The 21,934-nt window shown below is 44.8% G+C and overlaps 1 protein-coding gene across 1 annotated transcript; it reads right to left on the reverse strand.

Moving 5' to 3' along the window:
- Positions 1-1,030: 1,030 nt before the first annotated feature.
- On the reverse strand, positions 1,031-21,142 carry LOC118229525. The gene is made up of 13 exons (XM_035421556.1): positions 20,523-21,142; positions 19,730-19,825; positions 12,187-12,417; positions 11,240-11,262; positions 10,715-10,833; positions 9,477-10,008; positions 6,102-6,151; positions 5,046-5,488; positions 4,119-4,214; positions 3,803-4,033; positions 2,849-2,871; positions 2,330-2,448; positions 1,031-1,591 (listed from the first exon to the last, which is right to left on the reverse strand). The coding sequence occupies exons 1-13, from the start codon at positions 20,925-20,927 to the stop codon at positions 1,062-1,064; spliced, it is 2,898 nt and encodes a 965-aa protein (XP_035277447.1). The 5' UTR covers positions 20,928-21,142; the 3' UTR covers positions 1,031-1,061.
- Positions 21,143-21,934: the final 792 nt, after the last annotated feature.

Below are 21,934 nucleotides of genomic sequence, written 5' to 3' on the forward strand. Positions count from 1 at the left end.
AGACTTACCTCATCACACACCTGGGAGACACACTGGTGACGGGTCAGATTAAGAGCAGCACTCTGGAGTGATTCCACTGGTGCGTTTATTACAATTCAACTGATTACACACAAACCCACATACTTATAATACCATGATATACCACAGTAATTAGTTGGCAATAACATTGTGAAGTTACAGAAAAAAATTTGACATTATGATTTCAAAATCAACTGAAAATGTGTTCATATAAGTGCGCCATTTCATGATCCGTCCTCAAAGATTCTCAAAGATTTGATTCGGTACATTTGTGGAGTTTCTGGACGCCCCTTGGTTAGAAACTTACTGGAGCTGTGAAATTAGAGTGTTCTGATTTGCGGTTATCTCACTATGGTTGGCAGCTTGGCCATGCGCTGATGAGTGGATTTGTTTATGTAGTGGAGATTTACTCCAGGAAAGGGAATAACGAGCCTAGTCACATGACAACGTCCTCTTCAGCGACTAAGAGGAGCAGACACCGAAAAAGTGTGAGGTGAAAATCTCATCATTCTTCCATGTAGATGAGATGAGGGTAGAATAGAGAGAGTGGGAGCTGTTCTGATGTCTGTGAAGCTGCTGATTGTCAGTCACAGAAGCCACTGTGAAGGACACAGGTGCAGCCAAGCAGTCAGAACACCGGGAGTCTGTGTGGAAGCTGGCCTGGCTTCAGGACCGTCCCTACAAACCATGGAGAGCAGTCTAGCTGATTTAAAGCTAAAGTTAGCCATCTCCACTGGATAACAGAACTCCTAAATATCCCATTCACAGAGCGGGGTTTAAACAACTCTATTTCAGCCAGCTCACTTAACATTAAACTGATATATTTTATTGTCTTTTGCATCCTTTTTTCAGTGTTTCATTAGGAAATGGGAGTAACACATTACACATGTCCCATCAGGGCTGACTGGGGGGTGCCAAACAAAGGGAATAAATAAATGAATAAAATAAAATCAACCTCCCCCCCTAACCACGATCGCAGCAGCACCCATCCACCCCACCAAACTAGCCCCTACCCCACCCAGGCCCCCGCTCACCCCCCCTGCCTACAATGAAATCCTGGGGGAAATACTGGACACCTTCAGTGGAGACGAAGAAGCAGGACAGAAGAATGGAAACACTCTCTCAGTGAAGGAGTGTTTAAAAGTGTAGAGAGGAGTGTTGGTACTGAGGTCAGAGAATGACACCTCCCCCCTGTCCCAGTCCAGCTGCACTCTGACCCTCTGGAGTTCCCTCTGCACAGTGAGGGGTGTACGTGGAGAGGTCAGGGCTGCGTATGTCCCTTTGAGCTGCCCTATACTCCACACTCCTTCTCCTGGGATTAAATCCTCAGCCTCCTTCTTGCCGATGGACTCTGTAGCCACACCCACCACCCAGACCTCACCCCCCACTTCTACATCCCAGCAGTGTCTCCCTGAGCTGAATCCCTCAGAGCCCAGCACATAGCATAGCCTCCTATCAAATCTTTCTGGATTATTAGGAACCTGCTGTCTCTCACCACTCCTTCTCACACTGGTCAGATGCTCAGACAGTGAGAGGTTGGGACTTGCTGTGTTTGGGTCCAGAGTCACAGGAGCTGAGGGTACAGAGAATGAGACGTCAGCACTGATCTGCACAAAGGGAAACCATCAGACACAATGGGCTCCTAATTATATAAACTGGGTTCACAAAAACAACCATTATAACCTCAGATACATGTGTAAGAGAAGCACCAGAACTAAATGCTAAAACTATATTATAAGTCACACATTTAAGAATCCCTATAAGAGGGAGCAAAGCTTGTCAGTGTTTGTGTAGCTCCTGTCCATCCATCCATACATTATCTATACCTGCTAATCCTGAGTAGGGTCGCCGTGGGGTGCTGGAGCCTATCCCAGCATGCATTGGGCGAGAGGCAGGAGTACACCCTGGACAGGCTGCCAATCTATCACAGGGCACACACACCATTCACTCACACACTCATACCTGTGGGCAATTTAGAGTCTCCAATTAGCCTACCTGCATGTCTTTGGACCGTGGGAGGAAACCCACACGGACACGGGGAGAACATACAAACTCCACACGAAAAGGCCCCAAGCCGAGATTCAAACCCACAACCTTCTTGCTGTGAGGCGACATTGCTACCCACCGTGCCGCTCTGTAGCTCCTGTCCTTCCCCTTAAATACAGTATCACTTTTAAAGCAGAATTTTATTATGAGCATCATTGAGATTAAGGACAGTACCAATATGACTGACTTTATCAGCTTGTGGAAAGGTTGCTGAAGATTCCCCCTGTACAGTGACAATGTGAAGCTCCCTGTCCCCAGTACTCACTGTATTGAACAGTCCCCAGCATCTTCTCCCACACTCCGTACTTCAGATTGCCCAGGTGCTTGGCCACATCAATCAGCGCTCCTGAGACCATCTCTGGATCTGCCAGTGTGCACTGGGCTCTGCAATAATATTCAGGAGTCACTTGTGCTGTGGGCGTGGCTTCATTACCATAGAAGATTATCAGCAGCAGCATCAGATCTTCATTCTATAATAAAATGGCTCCATCCCTCCCAGCGTTCTGCCACACAGCCCCACTGGCTGCCAGATATGAAGCAGCCCGACCCCACTGAGGGACACACACTCACAGGAGCATGGGGGGGGGGGGGATTTATAGCAGAGGTAAATATTCTTTTCATTACTTTAGTATTTTAAAAACTTCTCTCAGTCATTATTAATGCTGCAGTATTTATTATAGAGAGAAACATTGCAAACACATTCCACAGTACCTCACTGAACACTACAGGGCTAATAAACTACTTTAGATACTTAACCTGAAGAGAGAGGATGGAGTTTGCTTACCTGTTTTGTGTGTCCTTGTAGCTCTGAAATAAGAGAGTGAATTATTATCAATGTAGCCAATACTGTAGATAAAACACAGTAATATCTGACTGTATGTTGCTGAACAAGCTTTAGATATGACACATGACACAGAAAAATAAATGTGCTGCTTCATCATAGTTAAGTATGTGTACAGTGAGTGGATCTAAAATGATGAGAAACTTTGCCTGCAAAATTTGCCTGCAAAAAGGAGACTGTAATTCTACTGCTTGATAAGCTTTGAATAGATTTGATAATATTAGCAAGTTTACATTTAAAGGTGGTTTAGAGAATACTATATTCTCTAAATAAATTCTATGTGCTCTGCTCCTGCCGACTGGCTGAAGCTAAGCAAGTGTGGGCTTGGTTAGTACTTGGATGGGAGACCACCAGGGAATAGTGAGTTGCTGCTGGAAGTGGTGTTGGTGGGCCAGCAGGGGGCAATCTTCCCTCTGGTTAAATAAACCCCAATGCCCCAGTCCAGTGTTGGGGACACTGTGCTGTAGGAGATGCCGTCTTTCGGATGAGATGTTAAACCGAGGTCCTGACTCACTGTGGTCATTAAAGATCCCATGACACTATTCGCAAAGAGTAGGGGGTTCCCCGGTGTCCTGGCTAAATCCCAGGTCTGGCTCTCGCAAAATTTGCCACCAAATCATCCCCTGATTTAATTGGCTAAAATATGCTCTCTCCCTCTCCACCTTCGCTAATATGTAGTGAGCTTTCAGGTGCAAAATGGCTGCCGTGCATCACCTCAGTGTGTGCTACACATCGGCGGTGGGTGAGGTGAGTTCCCCCTCACTGTAAAGCACTTTGAGCATTTGGAAAGGTGCTATATAAATGCAAGGATATTATTAATATTCTATAAATGAAGGTGTGTGAGCATTAACAGCAGTTTGTATAGAGTCCTGCAGACACAGAGTGAACAGATCTTACCTGCAGGAATGAGACGTCTTCAGCTCCCAGCTCCTGTTCTATGGCTCTGATTTGTTCTGAAAGGGATGATATCTCTTCTGTCATCTTCTCAATCTTCTCCTTCATCATCTGACTCTTCCGCTCCTCCTCCTCCCTCAGTGCAGTGACTCTGGCTGTCTCTTCATCTTTTAGGAACTGCTGAAGTTTCTCAAATTCCATCTTTATCTGTCTTTCTGTGTGCTGGGCCTGGCTCTGTAATAAACATTATTCACCATCATTTCAGCACAGTCCAGTGCTGCAATTTCAACACTGTGATTTAAAGGCCTCAGTACAGTACCTTGATGTGCTCTGCAGTTTTATCACAGATTAGTTTCACTGCATTAAAGGCTTTTAGCTTCTTCTGCAGTGGAGCCAGTGCAGTCCTGAGTTTCTCCTGGAAAGAAATGACAGACCACACTTTACTGAGGAAACAGTCACACAGTAAACTTCACCACCTACACAGACAGCACAAGAGCCCCTGTTCAGACACAGGGGAGCCAGAATGGAGATTTGAGTCACAGCTATTGTAAAAACAATGTGCTCACTGAGACACATATCAGTGTATTGCTTCTCTGTCAGGACATGCCAGGTAAACAGGTATGCTTGTGCAAAATTGGAACACTAATATTCTGTTTGTATCGGCAAAATTAAACTTTTAACATGAAAATGTCTCTGGTTTAATGTGTTGTATTTTTTGAGTTACATTTGGCACATTAAGAGTGATCTGCCCTCTAAGGCCGCATTGTGTCAGGCACATATATCTGAGGCATGAACTTTGACCCCTACTGTCCCATACTGAGCACTGCTCCCTAGCACAGCTCTGAGAATGTCTCCACACTCCTGCCCCTCCCTCCTGTCTCTCTCTGTCAGTCATGTGACATGTAGTCAGGATCTCAAACTGCAGTCTGGCCTCAGAACTAAAATGGCTCCTTTTTCAGATCATAACTCTTAAGATATGCACTTCATTATTCATTAGAAATTCAAAATTATGAAAAAATATTAAGATTTAATATTAATTATGTTTATGAAATTGTGTTTAAAGTTCAGTATGGCCTCAGTAGTTGACAGCAAAAAAAAGCCCACCTTTTTAAAAATCTGAGTAATTGCAATCATCATGACTTTTTAAATGAAATTTAATTTCTAAATATAAATTTAATAAAATAAATGACTAAAGACTAAAATTCTTTAAAAAGTTAAAGACTAAATTATATTTTAAATCAGTTACCTTATAGTCTTCTGCTGCCTCCTGAACTGGTAGCAGTTCATGGTTTGCATGTTTTTTTGAAGTTTGGCAGATGACACAGACGGGTATTTGATCCACCAAACAAAAGAGTTTGAGTTTCTCACTGTGCAGACTACAGAGCACTTCAGATCCTGCTTTAGCTCTCTGACTTCTCTCCTTTAAGAACGCCTCACAGGTATTCCTCAGAGACAGGTTAAGGGGAGGTAGTTCCCTTGAAGATCTTCTCCTGCACACTGGGCACTCCCAAGATCCCTTCTGTTCCCAGTATTGCTGCAGACAGGCCTTACAGAAGCTGTGACTGCAACTCAGGACAACAGGATCCCAGAAGATTTCAGAGCACACAGGACATGAGAGCTCCTCTTCCAGGAGAGAATATCCAGACGCCATTCTGTCTGTTCTGAGCTTAGTAATGGCTTCTGCTAAATCTGCAGTTTAGTTTCACTTTTACTTATTGCTGTTATGCAAAAACTGCAGATTAAAAAAGAATTTAATTTAGTCCCAAATCTCCGTTTTTCCCTGCCTGTTTTTATTCCTCAGGCAAAATCTTTAAAAATTCCTAAATTTCTGAGAAATATACATTGAAATCATATCATTAGATCCCCAGCGTAAGTAATGTGCCTGTGTGTGAGATACCGTACTTCCCTCTTCCTGTTAGACACGCCTGATTGTCAGAGACAGCACATCCTGCAGGGGGCAGCATTGTACCACTGAGGTTTGAGTGGCTGATCTGCCAGCAGTTTTAGACCAGCCCTGTTCTTCAGGTTCGTTTTTATGTTGCATTCATTTCAACTCAAAGTCTTATTTAAAATCTGTTCTGATATCAATGCTAATAGTATTATCTTTTAGATATTTATATAAAAAGGTAAAAACAAAAAAATCAATCCATCCTTCCATTACCTAACCCACTTATTCCTGGTTGGGATCGCAGGAGGTGCTGGAGCCTATCCCAGCATGCATTGGGCGAGAGGCAGGAATACACCCCCATCAGTTTGCCAGCCCATCACAGGGCACACACACCATTCACTAATGCACTCATACCTGAGGGGAAATTTAGGTTCTCCCGATAACCTCGGCTGCATGTGTTTGGACTGTGGAAGCAAACGCACACAGGCACGGGGAGAACATGCCTGAACAAGTTCTACCCACTGCACCACCGTGCCGTCCTTAATAAACATAATGAGAAATCAAGAGGGTTTCCCAGGAAGGTTTTACCTGATTCAGACACATTTGTTCTCTGGGGTTAAAGTCATCGTTCGGCTCGTTGGACTGTTCAGGTTTGGGTGAGAGAGGAAATTACATTACATTACAGGCATTTAGCAGACGCTCTTATCCAGAGCGACTTACACAACTTTTTACATGGCATTTTACATTGTATCCATTTATACAGCTGGATATATACTGAAGCAATGCAGGTTAAGTACCTTGCTCAAGGGTACAACGGCAGTGTCCTTACCCGGGAATCAAACCTGCGACCTTTCGGTTACAAGCGCAGTTCCTTACCCACTGTGCCGCACTCCGTCCGGAAATGAGAACAGACTGAAACCCGGTCTCACAGACCAGACAAGCGATCAGCCATGCTGGTGATTCCTCAGCTGATGTGTTCACTGCTAAACATTCTTATGAACCTTCATCTAAACAAGTTAGGTTGATTGAGCACACATTCCTCTTTTCCCCCCTCCCCCTAACCTGCTAGTCATTGGATTGAGGGAGGTAAATAACCTGGCTTGTGTGTGTAAATACCCTGATGCCCTCCAAAGCACATTTATTATTTTATTTATATTTTTGGGTATTTGCATTTGGATCACCTGGTCCACCTATGAAAGGGCTATAGTCATTGGCTAACAGACAGTATGATGACACCCAGGCAGGGTTCTAATGCAGTGTGCAGTTCATATCTGGATATTCATCTCAGGAGCACTATGACAGCAGCTACAGCTGGAGACAACATTCACCGTTCTGCCTACATTAACACATTTGAGGAGTAAAAATAGTCTTAGACAAGACTTTCCTCATGACTAAGCAAAACTCTTTCTTTGGAATATTACTCCCATCTTTAGCGCCTACTTCACTTGCACTAAAAGACTAAAAGCATTAGGCTACCAGTGGTGTAAAAAAATTAAGCTAGATAAGATTTCACTCAATTTAACTACCAGGTTTTCAGTCAAAAACAAAGCACAACTCATTCAACAGCTAGAGATCTCAATGAGCTGCTAATTGGTAGAATCAAATGTGCCAAAACAGGGTTGAAATGAAAACCAACAAGATGGTAATCACCACCCTGCTTAAGACCCGACCACCTGTCACTGATGATGATGATGATGATGATGATGGTTTATTGGGGGGGTGTCACTTCCCTGTTGATAATAAAGGGTTCAATACTTCTAGGGTGTGTCCTTTTCAGAGTTTATTCTCTACTCTGTTCAGGGAGGGGGTGTTTGTCGTTGCTCAGTAACGAGGACCGAGAGGCTCCGTTGTGTCTGTGTGGAGTTTAAAGGAAAGCAGCGCACAGCAGACAGACAGAGAGCTGAGGGGGGCACACTGAGCGGGGGTGGGACTGTGGAGGGACAGTGAATATAAAGATCCCGCTGTGGGGGGAGGAGCGTGCGCTTGGACTCACACACACAGACACTCACACACAGGCCAGCGTGGGGCCCCATAGGGCCCAGAGCCCCCAGGAGACCCAGTGCTCTCTCACACTCACACACAGGCCAGCGTGGGGCCCCATAGGGGCCCAGAGCCCACAGGGGCCCCAGTGCTCTCTCACTCACACACAGGCCAGCGTGGGGCCCCATAGGGGCCCAGAGCCCACAGGAGCCCCAGTGCTCTCTCACACTCACACACAGGCCAGGGTGGGGCCCCATAGGGGCCCAGAGCCCACAGGGGCCCCAGTGCTCTCTCACACTCACACACAGGCCAGGGTGGGGCCCCATAGGGGCCCAGAGCCCCCAGGAACCCCAGTGCTCTCTCACACTCACACACAGGCCAGCGTGGGGCCCCATAGGGGCCCAGAGCCCACAGGGGCCCCAGTGCTCTCTCTCACTCACACACAGGCCAGGGTGGGGCCCCATAGGGGCCCAGAGCCCCCAGGAACCCCAGTGCTCTCACACTCACACACAGGCCAGCGTGGGGCCCCATAGGGGCCCAGAGCCCACAGGAGCCCCAGTGCTCTCTCTCACTCACACACCTGGCTTCACCCAACACCTCAGCACTGCTTCAGGCGCCCTCTTGTGGAGGTTAACTGATTACACACAAACCAACGTACTTACAGTATCACTATATACCACAGCAATTCGTTGGAAATAACATTGTACAGGTTACATGAAAAGATTTGACATTATGATTCAAAAATCAAAGGAAAATTAGTTCACATTAGCACAACATTTTATGATCCGTTCTAAGAAATTCTCAATGATTCAGTACATTTGTGGAGTATTCCTCAGAGACAGGTTATCGGGAGGTAGTTCCTTTGAAGATCTTCTCCTGCAAACTGGGCACTCCCAAGATCCCTTCTGTTCCCAGTACTGCTGCAGACAGGCCTTACAGAAGCTGTGACTGCAACTCATGACATGTTTTGATATTATGATTTCAAAATCAACTGTAAATGTGTTCATATAAGTGCGCCATTTTATGATCCGTCCACATAAATTCTCGAAGATTCAACACATTTGTGGAGTTTCTGGACGCCCCTTTGTTAGAAACTTACTGGAGCTGTGAAATTAGAGTGTTCTGATTTGCGGTTATCTCACTATGGTTGGCAGCTTGGCCATGCGCTGATGAGTGGATTTGTTTATGTAGTGGAGGTTTACTCCAGGAAAGGGAATAACGAGCCTAGTAACATGACAACGTCCTCTTCAGCGACTAAGAGGATCAAACACCAAAAAAGTGTGAGATGAGCATCTCATCCTTCTTCCATGAAGATGAGATGAGGGAAGAATGGAGACAGTGGGAACTGTTCTGATGTCTGTGAAGCTGCTGATTGTCAGTCACAGAAGCCACTGTGAAGGACACAGGTGCAGCCAAGCAGTCAGAACACCGGGAGTCTGTGTGGAAGCTGGCCTGGCTTCAGGACCGTCCCTACAAACCATGGACAGCAGCCTAACTGATTCAAAGCTAAAGTTAGCCATCTCCACTGGATAACAGAACTCCTAAATATCCCATTCACAGAGCGGGATTTAAACAACTCTATTTCAGACAGCTTCCTTAAAAAGTTAAACTGATATATTTTATTGTCTTTTGCATCCTTTTTTCAGTGTTTCATTAGGAAATGGGCGCCAAACTAAGAGAATAAATAAATGAATAAAATGCAATTGATGCCACCCCCCCCAACCAAACACGATCGCAGCAGCACCCATCCACCCCACCAAACTAGCCCCCCCCCTCCCAACCAGGCCCCCGCTCACCCCCCCTGCCTACAATGAAATCCTGGGGGATACACTGGACACCTTCAGTGGATCGGTACACATTAAACCAAGCCAGAAGAATGGAAAGACTCTCTCTGTGAAGGAGTGTTTAAAAGTGTAGAGAGGAGTGTTGTCACTGGGGTCAGAGAATGACACCTCCCCCCTGTCCCAGTCCAGCTGCACTCTGACCCTCCGGAGTTCCCTCTGCACAGTGAGGGTTGTATGTGGGGAGGTCAGGGCTTCATAATGCTGACAGACCCGCTGTATACCCCACACTCCTCCTGCTGGGCGCAGACTCACAGCCCTTTTCCTGCTGATGGACTCTTTAGCCACACCCACCACCCAGTACTCACCCCCCACATCTACATCCCAGCAGTGTCTCCCTGAGCTGAATCCCTCAGAGCCCAGCACACACCACGGCCACCAATCAAATCTCTCTGGATTATCAGGAAACTGCTGTCTCTCACCACTGCGTCTCACACAGGTCAGATCCTCAGACAGTGAGAGGTTGGGATGTGCTGTGTTTGGGTCCAGAGTCACAGGAGCTGAAGGGACAGAGAATGAGACGTCAGCAGAAGTGTAGTATAGGCGGTAGTGTAGTACATTGGGTAAGGATTTGGTCTTGTAAACTAAATGCTGCAGTAACCTAAAAGTCACAGGTTTGATTCCCAGGTAGGACACTGCTGTTGTACCCTTGAGCAAGGTATTTAACCTGCATTGCTTCAGTATATATCCAGTTGTATCATCGGATACAATGAAAATGCTATGTAAAAAGTTGTGTTAGTCGCTCTGGATAAGAGGTTCTGCTAAATGCCTGTAAAGTAAAAAAGTTAACTCACCACTGATCTGCACAAACGGAAACTGTCAGACACAATGGGCTCCTAATGATATAAACTGGGTTTCACAAAAACAGCTATTGTAGCCTCAGATACATGTGTGAGAGAAGCATCATAACTAAAAAGCTAATAATATTTCATAAATCACACATTGAAGAATTCCTATAAGAGGGAACAAAGCCTGTCAGTGTTTGTGTAGCTCCTGTCCTTCCCCTAAAATAGGTAATCACTATAAAAGCAGCATTTTATTATGAGCATCAGTGAGATTAAGGACTGGTGCTCAGTCTCTTCACTCCAGGGCTCTTACACAGACAGGAACAATATGACTCTGACTGGCTTTATCAGCTTGTGGAAAGGATGCTGAAGATTCCCCCTGTATGGTGACAATGTGGAGCTCCCTGTCCCCAGTACTCACTGAATTGAACAGTCCCCAGCATCTTCTCCCACACTCTGTACTTCAGATTGCCCAGGTGCTTGGCCACATCAATCAGCGCTCCTGAGACCTTCTCTGGATCCGCCAGTGTGCACCGGGCTCTGCAATAATATTCAGGAGTCACTTGTGCTGTGGGCGTGGCTTCATTACCATAGAATATTATCAGCAGCATCAGATCTTCATTCTATAAGAAAATGGCACCATCCCTCCCAGCGTTCTGCCACACAGCCCCACTGGCTGCCAGATATGAAGCAGCCCGAACCCACTGAGGGACACACACTCACAGGAGCATGCGGAGGGGGGGGGGGGGGGATTTATAGTAGAGGTAAATATTCTTTTCATTACTTTACTATTTTAAAAACATCTCAGTCATTATTAATGCTGTAGTATTTATTATAGAGAGAAACATTGCAAACACATTCCACAGTACCTCACTGATAGAACACTACAGTGCTAATAAACTACTTTAGATATTTAACCTGATGACAGAGGATGGAGTTTGCTTACCTGTTTTGTGTGTCCTTGTAGCTCTGAAATAAGAGAGTGAATTATTATCAATGTAGCCAATACTGTAGATAAAACAAAGTAATATCTGACTGTATGTTGCTGAACAAGCTTTAGATATGACACATGCCACAGAAAAATAAATGTGCTGCTTCATCATAGTTAAGTATGTGTACAGTGAGTGGATCTAAAATGATGAGAAACTTGTAAACAAACTTTGCCTGCAAAAAGGAGACTGTAATTCTACTACTTGATAAGCTTTGAGTAGATTTGATAATATTAGCAAGTTTACATTTAAAGGTGGTTTGGAGAATACTATATTCTCTAAATAAATTCTATGCGCTCTGCTCCTGCCGACTGGCTGAAGCTAAGCAAGTGTGGGCTTGGTTAGTACTTGGATGGGAGACCACCAGGGAATACTGAGTTGATGCTGGAAGTGGTGTTGGTGGGCCAGCAGGGGGAAATCTTCCCTCTGGTCAAATAAACCCCAATGCCCCAGTGCAGTGATGGGGACACTGTGCTGAAGGAGATGCCGTCTTTCAAAGGAGACGTTAAACCGAGGTCCTGACTCACTGTGGTCATTAAAGACCCCATGACACTTGTCGCTAAAAGTAGGGGCTTCCCAGTGTCCTGGCAAAATCCCAGATCTGGCTCTCGCAAAATTTGCCACCAAATCATCCCCTGATTTAATTGGCTAAAATATGCTCTCTCCCTCTTCCACCTTTGCTAATATGTAGTGAGCTTTCAGGTGCAAAATGGCTGCCGTGCATCACCCAGGTGAGTGCTACACATCGGTGGTGGGTGAGGTGAGTTCCCCCTCACTGTAAAGCACTTTGAGCATTTGGAAAGGCGCTATATAAATGCAAGGATATTATTAATATTCTATAAATGAATGTGCATTAACAGCAGTTTGTATAGAGTACTGCACACACAGAGTGAACAGGTCTTACCTGCAGGAATGAGATGTCTTCAGCTCCCAGCTCCTGTTCTATGGCTCTGATTTGTTCTGAAAGCGATGATATCTCTTCTGTCATCTTCTCAATCTTCTCCTTCATCATCTGACTCTTCCGCTCCTCTTCCTCCCTCAGTGCAGTGATCCTGGCTGCCTCTTCATCTTTAAGGAACTGCTGAAGTTTCTCAAACTCCATCTTTATCTGTCTCTTTGTGTGCTTGGCCTGGCTCTGGAATAAACATTATTCACCACCATTTCAGCACAGTCCAGAGCTGCATTTTCAACACTATGATTTAAAGGCCTCAGTACAGTACCTTGATGTGCGCTGCAGTTTTATCACAGATTAGTTTCACTGCATTAAAGGCTTTTAGCTTATCCTGCAGTGGAGCCAGTGCAGTCCTAAGTTTCTCCTGGAAAGAAATGACAGAGTCCACACTTTACTGAGGAAACAGACTTACAGTAAACTTCACTGCCTACACAAACAGCACAAGAGCCCCTGCTCAGACAGAGGGGAGCCAGAATGGAGACTCAGGCCACAGCTTGTGTAAAAACAATGTGTTCACTGACACATATCAGTGCATTGCCTCAGTTGCATTGCCTATATTTATATTATTTTTACAAAAAAGTTCAATTTAAAAACATTTTAAAATGATAATGCCTCAAGTTTGATATGCTGTATCTTTAGAGTTACATTTGACACACTAACAGTAATCTGCCCTCTAAGGCCACATTGTGTCAGACACATATATCTGAGGCATGAACTTTGACCCCTACTGTCCCATGCTGAGCACTGCTCCCTAACACAGCTCTGAGAATGTCTCCACACTCCTGCCCCGTCTTCCTGTCTCTCTGTCAGTCATGTGACACATAGTCATGGGCTCAAACATGCAAAACCTGAAAACTAAAATTGTTTATATCTTTAGCTCATAACCCTTTAGATATGCACTATTTCATACAAAATTCAAAATAATGAAAAATAGTCATATTTAATATTAATTATATTTATGAAAAACATTTTATAGTTCAACATGGTCTCAGTAGATGACAGCACAACAAAGCCCAACTTTTTAAAAAATCAGCGTAATTGCAATCATCTTTTGCAATGACTTTTAAAATGAAATTTAATTTCCAAACATAAATTAATTAAAATAAATGGTAAAAGTCTAAATTCTATTATAAATCAGTTACCTTATACTCTTCTGCAGCCTCCTGAACTGGTAGCAGTTCGTGGTTTGCATGTTTTCTTGAAGTTTGGCAGATCACACAGACGGGTATTTGATCCACCAAACAGAAGAGTTTGAGTTTCTCACTGTGCAGACTGCAGAGCACTTCAGATCCTGCTTTAGCTCTCTGACTTCTCTCCTTTAAGAACGCCTCACAGGTATTTCTCAGAGACAGGTTACCGGGAGGTAGGTCCTTTGAAGATCTTCTCCTGCAAACTGGGCACTCCCGAGATCCCTTCTGTTCCCAGTACTGCTGCAGACAGGCCTTACAGAAGCTGTGACTGCAACTCAGGATAACAGGATCCCTGAAGATTTCAGAGCACACAGGACAGGAGAGCTCCTCTTCCAGGAGAGAAAATCCAGACGCCATTCTGTCTGTTCTGAGCTCAGTAAGGGCTTCTGCTAAATCTGCAGTTTAGTTTCACTTTTACTTATTGCTGTTATGCAAAAACAGCAGATTAAAAAAGAATTTAATTTAGTCCCAAATCTCTGCTTTTCCCTGTCTGTTTTTATTCCTCAGGCAAAATCTTTAGAAATTCCTAAATTTCTGAGAAATATACATTGAAATCATATCATTAGATCCCCAGCGTAAGTAATGTGCCTGTGTGAGAGAAACTGTACTTCCCTCTTCCTGTTAGACACGCGTGATTACCAGAGACAGCACTTCCTGCAGGGGGCAGCATTGCACCACTGAGGTTTGAGTGGCTGTTCTGTCAGCAGTTTTAGACCAGCCCTGTTCTTCAGGTTCGTTTTTATGTTGCATTCATTTCAACTCAAAGTCTTATTTAAAATCTGTTCTGATATCAATGCTAATAGTATAATCTTTTAGATATTTATATAAAAAGGTAAAAACAAAAAAAATCAATCCATTATCTAACCCACTTATTCCTGGTTGGGATCGCAGGAGGTGCTGGAGCCTATCCCAGCATGCATTGGGCGAGAGGCAGGAATACACCCCCGTCAGTTTGCCAGCCCATCACAGGGCACACACACCATTCACTAATGCACTCATACCGGAGGGGAAATTTAGGTTCTTCCGTTAACCTCGGCTGCGTGTGTTTGGACTGTGGAAGCAAACTCACGCAGGCACGGGGAGAACATGCCTGAACAAGTTCTACCCACTGCACCACCGTGCCGTCCTTAATAAACATAATGAGAAATCAAGAGGGTTTCCCAGGAAGGTTTTACCTGATTCAGACACGTTTGTTCTCTGGGGTTAAAGTCGTCGTTCGGCTCGTTGGACTGTTCAGGTTTGGGTGAGAGAGGAAATGAGAACAGACTGGAACCTGGTCTCACAGACCAGACAAGCGATCAGCCATGCTGGTGATTCCTCAGCTGATGTGTTCACTGCGAAACATTCTAATGAACCTTCATTTAAACAAGTTAGGTTGACTGAGCACACATCCCTCTTTTCCCCCCTCCCCCTAACCTGCTAGTCATTGGATTGAGGGAGGTAAATAACCTGGCTTGTGTGCGTAAATACCCTGATGCCCTCCAAAGCACATTTATTATTTTATTTATATTTTTAGGGATTTGTGTTTGGATCACCTATTCCACCTATGAAAGGGTTATAGTCATTGGCTAACAGACAGTATGATGTCACCCAGGCAGGGTTCTAATGCAGATTTAGTGTGCAGTTCATATCTTGATACTCATCTCAGGAGCACTATGACAGCAGCTACAGCTGGAGACAACATTCACCGTTCTGCCTACATTAACACAAAAACATGAGTCTGAGGAGTAAAAATAGTCTTAGACAAGACTTTCCTCATGACTAAGCCAAACTCTTTCTTTGGAATATTACTCCCATCTTTAGTGCCTATTTTACTTGCACTAAAAGACTTAAAGCATTAAGCTACCAGTGGTGTAAAAAAATTAAGCTAGATAAGATTTCACTCAATTTAACTACCAGGTTTTCAGTCAAAAACAAAGCACAACTCATTCAACAGCTGGAGATCTCAATGAGCTGCTAATTAGTAGAATCAGATGTGCCAAAACAGGGTTGAAATGGAAACCAACAAGATGGTAATCACCACCCTGCTTAAGACCCGGCCACCTGTCACTGATGATGATGATGATGATGATGTTGATGGTTTATTGGGGGGGTGTCACTTCCCTGTTGATAATAAAGGGTTCATTACTTCTAGGGTGTGTAATTTTCACAGTTTATTCTCTACTCTGTTCAGGGAGGGGGTGTTTGTCGTTGCTCAGTAACAGGGACCGAGAGGCTCCGTTGTGTCTGTGTGGAGTTTAGAGGAAAGCAGCGCACAGCAGACAGACAGAGAGCTGAGGGGAGCACACTGAGGGGGGGGGGGGCGACTGTGGAGGGACAGTGAATATAAAGATCCTGCTGTGGGGGGAGGAGCGTGCGCTTGGACTCACACACACAGACACTCACACACAGGCCAGCGTGGGGCCCCCATAGGGCCCAGAGCCCACGGGAGCCCCAGTGCTCTCTCACACTCACACACAGGCCAGCGTGGGGCCCCATAGGGCCCAGAGCCCCCAGGAGCCCCAGTGCTCTCTCACACTCACACACAGGCCAGCGTGGGGCCCCATAGGGCCCAGAGCCCCCAGGAGCCCCAGTGCTCTCTCTCACTCACACACCTGGCTTCACCCAACACCTCAGCACTGCTTCAGGCGCCCTCTTGTGGAGGTTAACTGATTACACACAAACCAACGTACTTGCAGTACCACTATATACCACAGCAATTCGTTGGAAATAACATTGTACAGGTTACATGAAAAGATTTGACATTATGATTCAAAAATCAAAGGAAAATTAGTTCACATTAGCACAACATTTTATGATCCGTTCTAAGAAATTCTCAATGATTCAGTACATTTGTGGAGTATTCCTCAGAGACAGGTTATCGGGAGGTAGTTCCTTTGAAGATCTTCTCCTGCAAACTGGGCACTCCCAAGATCCCTTCTGTTCCCAGTACTGCTGCAGACAGGCCTTACAGAAGCTGTGACTGCAACTCATGACATGTTTTGATATTATGATTTCAAAATCAACTGTAAATGTGTTCATATAAGTGCGCCATTTTATGATCCGTCCACATAAATTCTCGAAGATTCAACACATTTGTGGAGTTTCTGGACGCCCCTTGGTTAAAAACTTACTGGAGCTGTGAAATTAGAGTGTTCTGATTTGCGGTTATCTCACTATGGTTGGCAGCTTGGCCATGCGCTGATGAGTGGATTTGTTTATGTAGTGGAGGTTTACTCCAGGAAAGGGAATAACGAGCCTAGTAACATGACAACGTCCTCTTCAGCGACTAAGAGGAACAAACACCAAAAAACTGTGAGATGAGCATCTCATCCTTCTTCCATGAAGATGAGATGAGGGAAGAATGGAGACAGTGGGAACTGTTCTGATGTCTGTGAAGCTGCTGATTGTCAGTCACAGAAGCCACTGTGAAGGACACAGGTGCAGCCAAGCAGTCAGAACACCGGGAGTCTGTGTGGAAGCTGGCCTGGCTTCAGGACCGTCCCTACAAACCATGGACAGCAGCCTAACTGATTCAAAGCTAAAGTTAGCCATCTCCACTGGATAACAGAACTCCTAAATATCCCATTCACAGAGCGGGATTTAAACAACTCTATTTCAGACAGCTTACTTAAAAAGTTAAACTGATATATTTTATTGTCTTTTGCATCCTTTTTTCAGTGTTTCATTAGGAAATGGGCGCCAAACTAAGGGAATAAATAAATGAATAAAATGCAATTGATGCCACCCCCCCAACCAAACACGATCGCAGCAGCACCCATCCACCCCACCAAACTAGCCCCCCCCCCTCCCAACCAGGCCCCCGCTCACCCCCCCTGCCTACAATGAAATCCTGGGGGAAACACTGGACACCTTCAGTGGATCGGTACACATTAAACCAAGCCAGAAGAATGGAAAGACTCTCTCTGTGAAGGAGTGTTTAAAAGTGTAGAGAGGAGTGTTGTCACTGGGGTCAGAGAATGACACCTCCCCCCTGTCCCAGTCCAGCTGCACTCTGACCCTCCGGAGTTCCCTCTGCACAGTGAGGGTTGTATGTGGGGAGGTCAGGGCTTCATAATGCTGAAAGACCCGCTGTATACCCCACACTCCTCCTGCTGGGCGCAGACTCACAGCCCTTTTCCTGCTGATGGACTCTTTAGCCACACCCACCACCCAGTACTCACCCCCCACATCTACATCCCAGCAGTGTCTCCCTGAGCTGAATCCCTCAGAGCCCAGCACACACCACGGCCACCAATCAAATCTCTCTGGATTATCAGGAACCTGCTGTCTCTCACCACTGCGTCTCACACGGGTCAGATCCTCAGACAGTGAGAGGTTGGGATGTGCTGTGTTTGGGTCCAGAGTCACAGGAGCTGAAGGGACAGAGAATGAGACGTCAGCAGAAGTGTAGTATAGGCGGTAGTGTAGTACATTGGGTAAGGATTTGGTCTTGTAAACTAAATGCTGCAGTAACCTAAAAGTCACAGGTTTGATTCCCAGGTAGGACACTGCTGTTGTACCCTTGAGCAAGGTATTTAACCTGCATTGCTTCAGTATATATCCAGTTGTATCATCGGATACAATGTAAATGAGTTGTAAAAAGTTGTGTAAGTCGCTCTGGATAAATGCCTGTAAAGTGAAGAAGTGAAGTCAGCACTGATCTGCACAAAGGAAACCGTCAGACACAATGGGCTCCTAATGATATAAACTGAGTTTTACAAAAACAGCCTTTATAGTCTCAGATACATGTAAGAGAAGCACCAGAACTAAAAGCTTATAATATTTGACAAGTCATATGTTGCATATATATGTTCATCTGTATAATTATTGTAAGAGGGTTCAAAGCCTGCCAGTATCTGTGCAGCTCCTCTCCTTCCCCTTAAATACAGTATCACTCTTAAAGCAGCATTTTATTATGAGAATCAGTGAGATTAAGGACTGGTGCTCAGTCTCTTCACTCCAGGGCTCTTACACAGACAGGACCAATATGACTCTGACTGGCTTCATCAGCTTGTGGAAAGGATGCTGAAGATTCCCCCTGTACAGTGACAATGTGGAGCTCCCTGCCCCCAGTACTCACTGTATTGAACAGTCCCCAGCATCTTCTCCCACACTCTGTACTTCAGATTGCCCAGGTGCTTGGCCACATCAATCAGCGCTCCTGAGACCTTCTCTGGATCCGCCAGTGTGCACTGGGCTCTGCAGTAATATTCAGGAGTCACTTGTGCTGTGGGCGTGGCTTCATTACCATAGAAGATTATCAGTAGCAACATCAGATCTTCATTCTATAAGAAAATGGCTCCATCCCTCCCAGCGTTCTGCCACACAGCCCCACTGGCTGCCAGACATGAAGCAGCCCGACCCCACTGAGGGACACACAAACACACAGGACAGGGCAATGGCATTTATATTAGAGGTAAATATTAATTTAATTACATTCGTATTTTAAAAACTTTCCTCTATATAAAGTCATTACTCATGCTATAGTAATTATTATCGAGAGAAACATTGCAAACACGTTCTGCAGTACCTCACTGATAGAACACTACAGTGCTGAAAAACTACTTTAGATGTTTACCCTGATGAGAGAGGATGGAGTTTCTTACCTGTTTTGTGTGTCCTTGTAGCTCTGAAATAAGAGAGTGAATTATTATCACTGTAGCCAATATTGTAGATAAGCCACAGTAATATCTGACTGTATGTGGCTGAACAAGCTTTAGATATGACACATGACACTGAAAAATGAATGTGCTGTTTTATCACAGTTAAATATGTGTACAGTGTGCGGATCTAGAATATTGAGAAACTTAAAATCAAACTTTGCCTGCAAAAAGAAACTGCAATGCTACTGCTTGACAAAGCTTAGATTTTTATTTGAGATTTGATGATTTTTACAAGCTTACATGAAAAAGTGTTTTTGACAATACTATATTCTATGCATGAATGTGTGAGAGCATTAACAGCAGTTTGTATGGACTCCTGCAGACACAGAGTGAACAGGTCTTACCTGCAGGAATGAGACATCTTCAGCTCCCAGCTCCTGTTCTATGGCTCTGATTTGTCCTGAAAGGGATGATATCTCTTCTGTCATCTTCTCAATCTTCTCCTTCATCACCTGACTCTTCTGCTCCTCTTCCTCCCTCAGTGCAGTGATCCTGGCTGCCTCTTCATCTTTTAAGAACAGCTGAAGTTTCTCAAACTCCATCTTTATCTGTCTCTCTGTGTGCTGGGCCTGGCTCTGGAATAAACATAATTCACCATCATTTCAGCACAATCCAGTGCTGCAATTTCAACACTGTGATTTAAAGACATCAGTAGAGTACCTTGATGTGCTCTGCTGTTTGATCACAGATTTGTTTCACTGCATTAAAGGCTTTAAGCTTCTCCTGCAGTGGAGCCAGTGCAGTCCTGAGTTTCTCCTGGAAAGAAATGACAGAGTCCACACTTTACTGAGGAAACAGACTGACAGTAAACTTCACTGCCTACACAGACAGCACAAGAGCCCCTGCTCAGACAGAGAGGAGCCAGATTGGAGACTCTGGCCACTGCTGGTGTAAAAACAATGTGTTCACTGAGACACATATCAGTGCATTGCCTCTGTTGCATTGCCTGTATTAATATTATTTTTACAAAAAAGTTTAAAAGTCTTCCATTTTAAAACATTTTAAAATGATAATGTCTCAAATTTGATATGCTGTATCTTTAGAGTTACATTTCACACATTAACAGTGATCTGCCCTCTAAGGCTACATTGTGTCATATATCTGAGGCATGAACTTTGACCCCTACTGTCCCATGCTGAGCACTGCTCCCTAGCACAGCTCTGAGAATGTCTCCACACTCCTGCCCCTCCCTCCTGTCTCTCTGTCAATCATGTGACACATAGTCATGGGCTCAAACATGCAAAACCTGAAAACTAAAATTGTTTTTAGCTCATAACCCTTTCGATATGCACTATTTCATACGAAATTCTAAATTATGATAATTATATTTATGAAAAACATTTTAAAGTTCAGTATGGTCTTTTGCAATGACTTTTAAAATGAAATTTAATTTCCAAACATAAATTAATTTAAATAAATGGTACAAGTCTAAATTCTATTATAAATCAGTTACCTTATAATCTTCTGCTGCCTCCTGAACTGGTAGCAGTTTGTGGTTTTCATGTTTTTTTGAAGTTTGGCAGACAAGGCAGATGGGTATTTGATCCACCAAACAGAAGAGTTTGAGTTTCTCACTGTGCAGACTGCAGAGCACTTCAGATCCTGCTTTAGCTCTCTGACTTATTTCCTTTAAGAACGCCTCACAGGTATTCCTCAGAGACAGGTTACAGGGAGGATGTTCTTTTGAAGATCTTCTCCTGCAAACTGGGCACTCCCGAGATCCCTTCTGTTCCCAGTACTGTTGCAGACAGGCCTTACAGAAGCTGTGACTGCAACTCAGGACAACAGGATCCCTGAAGATTTCAGAGCACACAGGACAGGAGAGCTCCTCTTCCAGGAGAGAAGATCCAGACGCCATTCCGTCTCTGTTGGTTTTGAGCTCAGTACTGATTTCTGCTAAATCTGTAGTTTAGTTTCACTTTCATTTACTGCTGTTATACAAAAACTGCAGGTTAAAAAAGACAGACTTCAAATTAATCGCAAATCACTGTTCTTCCCTGCCTGTTTTTATTCCTTATCAATATCTTTTGAAATTCCACAATGTTTGATAAATATTCAGTGAATTCATATCATAAAATCCCCAGTGTAACTAAAGCACCTGTGTGCGAGAAGCTGTACTTCCCTCTCCCTGTTAGACACACCTGATTATCAGAGACAGCACAGGGAGCAGCATTGTAACACCGAGGTTTGATTGGCTGATCTGCCAGCAGTTCTACACCAGCCCTGTTCTTCAGGTTCTGTCAGTTCTCTCTCATGTGTGTTTATTCAAAGGGAATCTCATTCCCCAGCTAATCACAAGCACACACCCTCCCTTACAAACAGGATTCACACACAGATCCAGAGCTGGAATCTAAAATCCATTCCTCTTTATAATATCCTCACTGATGAAGCTAAAGGAGAGAGCTGTGCTTTAGAATAGCTCATCTACAGCACTGATGAAGCTAATGGAGGTGAGAGGGTGAGAGAGAAGGGGTGAAGGGTGAGAGAGTAAGGAGTGCAGAGGTGAGAAAGTGCGGGGGGGGGGGAGGGTGCGAGGGGTGCAGGCAGAGGGCCTAATTCGAGAGGGGGGGGGGGGGGCGAGGGCGGGGGCTGTTGCCCTCCCCAGGCTGGGGAGGAGGCGGTGACGCGGCTGGCAGAGTACAGAGACAAGCGCAGACACACGGGACCCAGAGCCGGGAATAAAGCAGAGCATCACTAAACACAGAGCAACAAGACAAACAGGAGCTGCTGCACCAGCAGGAACATACACACTACAGACACGGGAGAAGAGAGACAGCACACATAACATACACACTACAGACACGGGAGAAGAGAGACAGCACACAACATACACACTACAGACACGGAAGAAGAGAGACAGCACAC

This window comes from Anguilla anguilla, chromosome 6, assembly GCF_013347855.1.
Source record: "Anguilla anguilla isolate fAngAng1 chromosome 6, fAngAng1.pri, whole genome shotgun sequence".
Classification (NCBI taxonomy): Eukaryota; Metazoa; Chordata; class Actinopteri; order Anguilliformes; family Anguillidae; genus Anguilla; species Anguilla anguilla.

Excerpts from the sequence above, each read along its gene's own strand:
- LOC118229525 (XM_035421556.1), bottom strand. The coding sequence starts at position 20,927 with ATGGCGTCTGGATCTTCTCTCCTGGAAGAGGAGCTCTCCTGTCCTGTG. Across the intron at positions 19,826-20,522 it reads AGGCAGCAGAAGATTATAAG|GAGAAACTCAGGACTGCACT; the intron begins GTAACTGATTTA and ends ATTTCTTTCCAG. Across the intron at positions 2,449-2,848 it reads TACAAGGACACACAAAACAG|AGCCCAGTGCACACTGGCAG; the intron begins GTAAGCAAACTC and ends ATATTATTGCAG.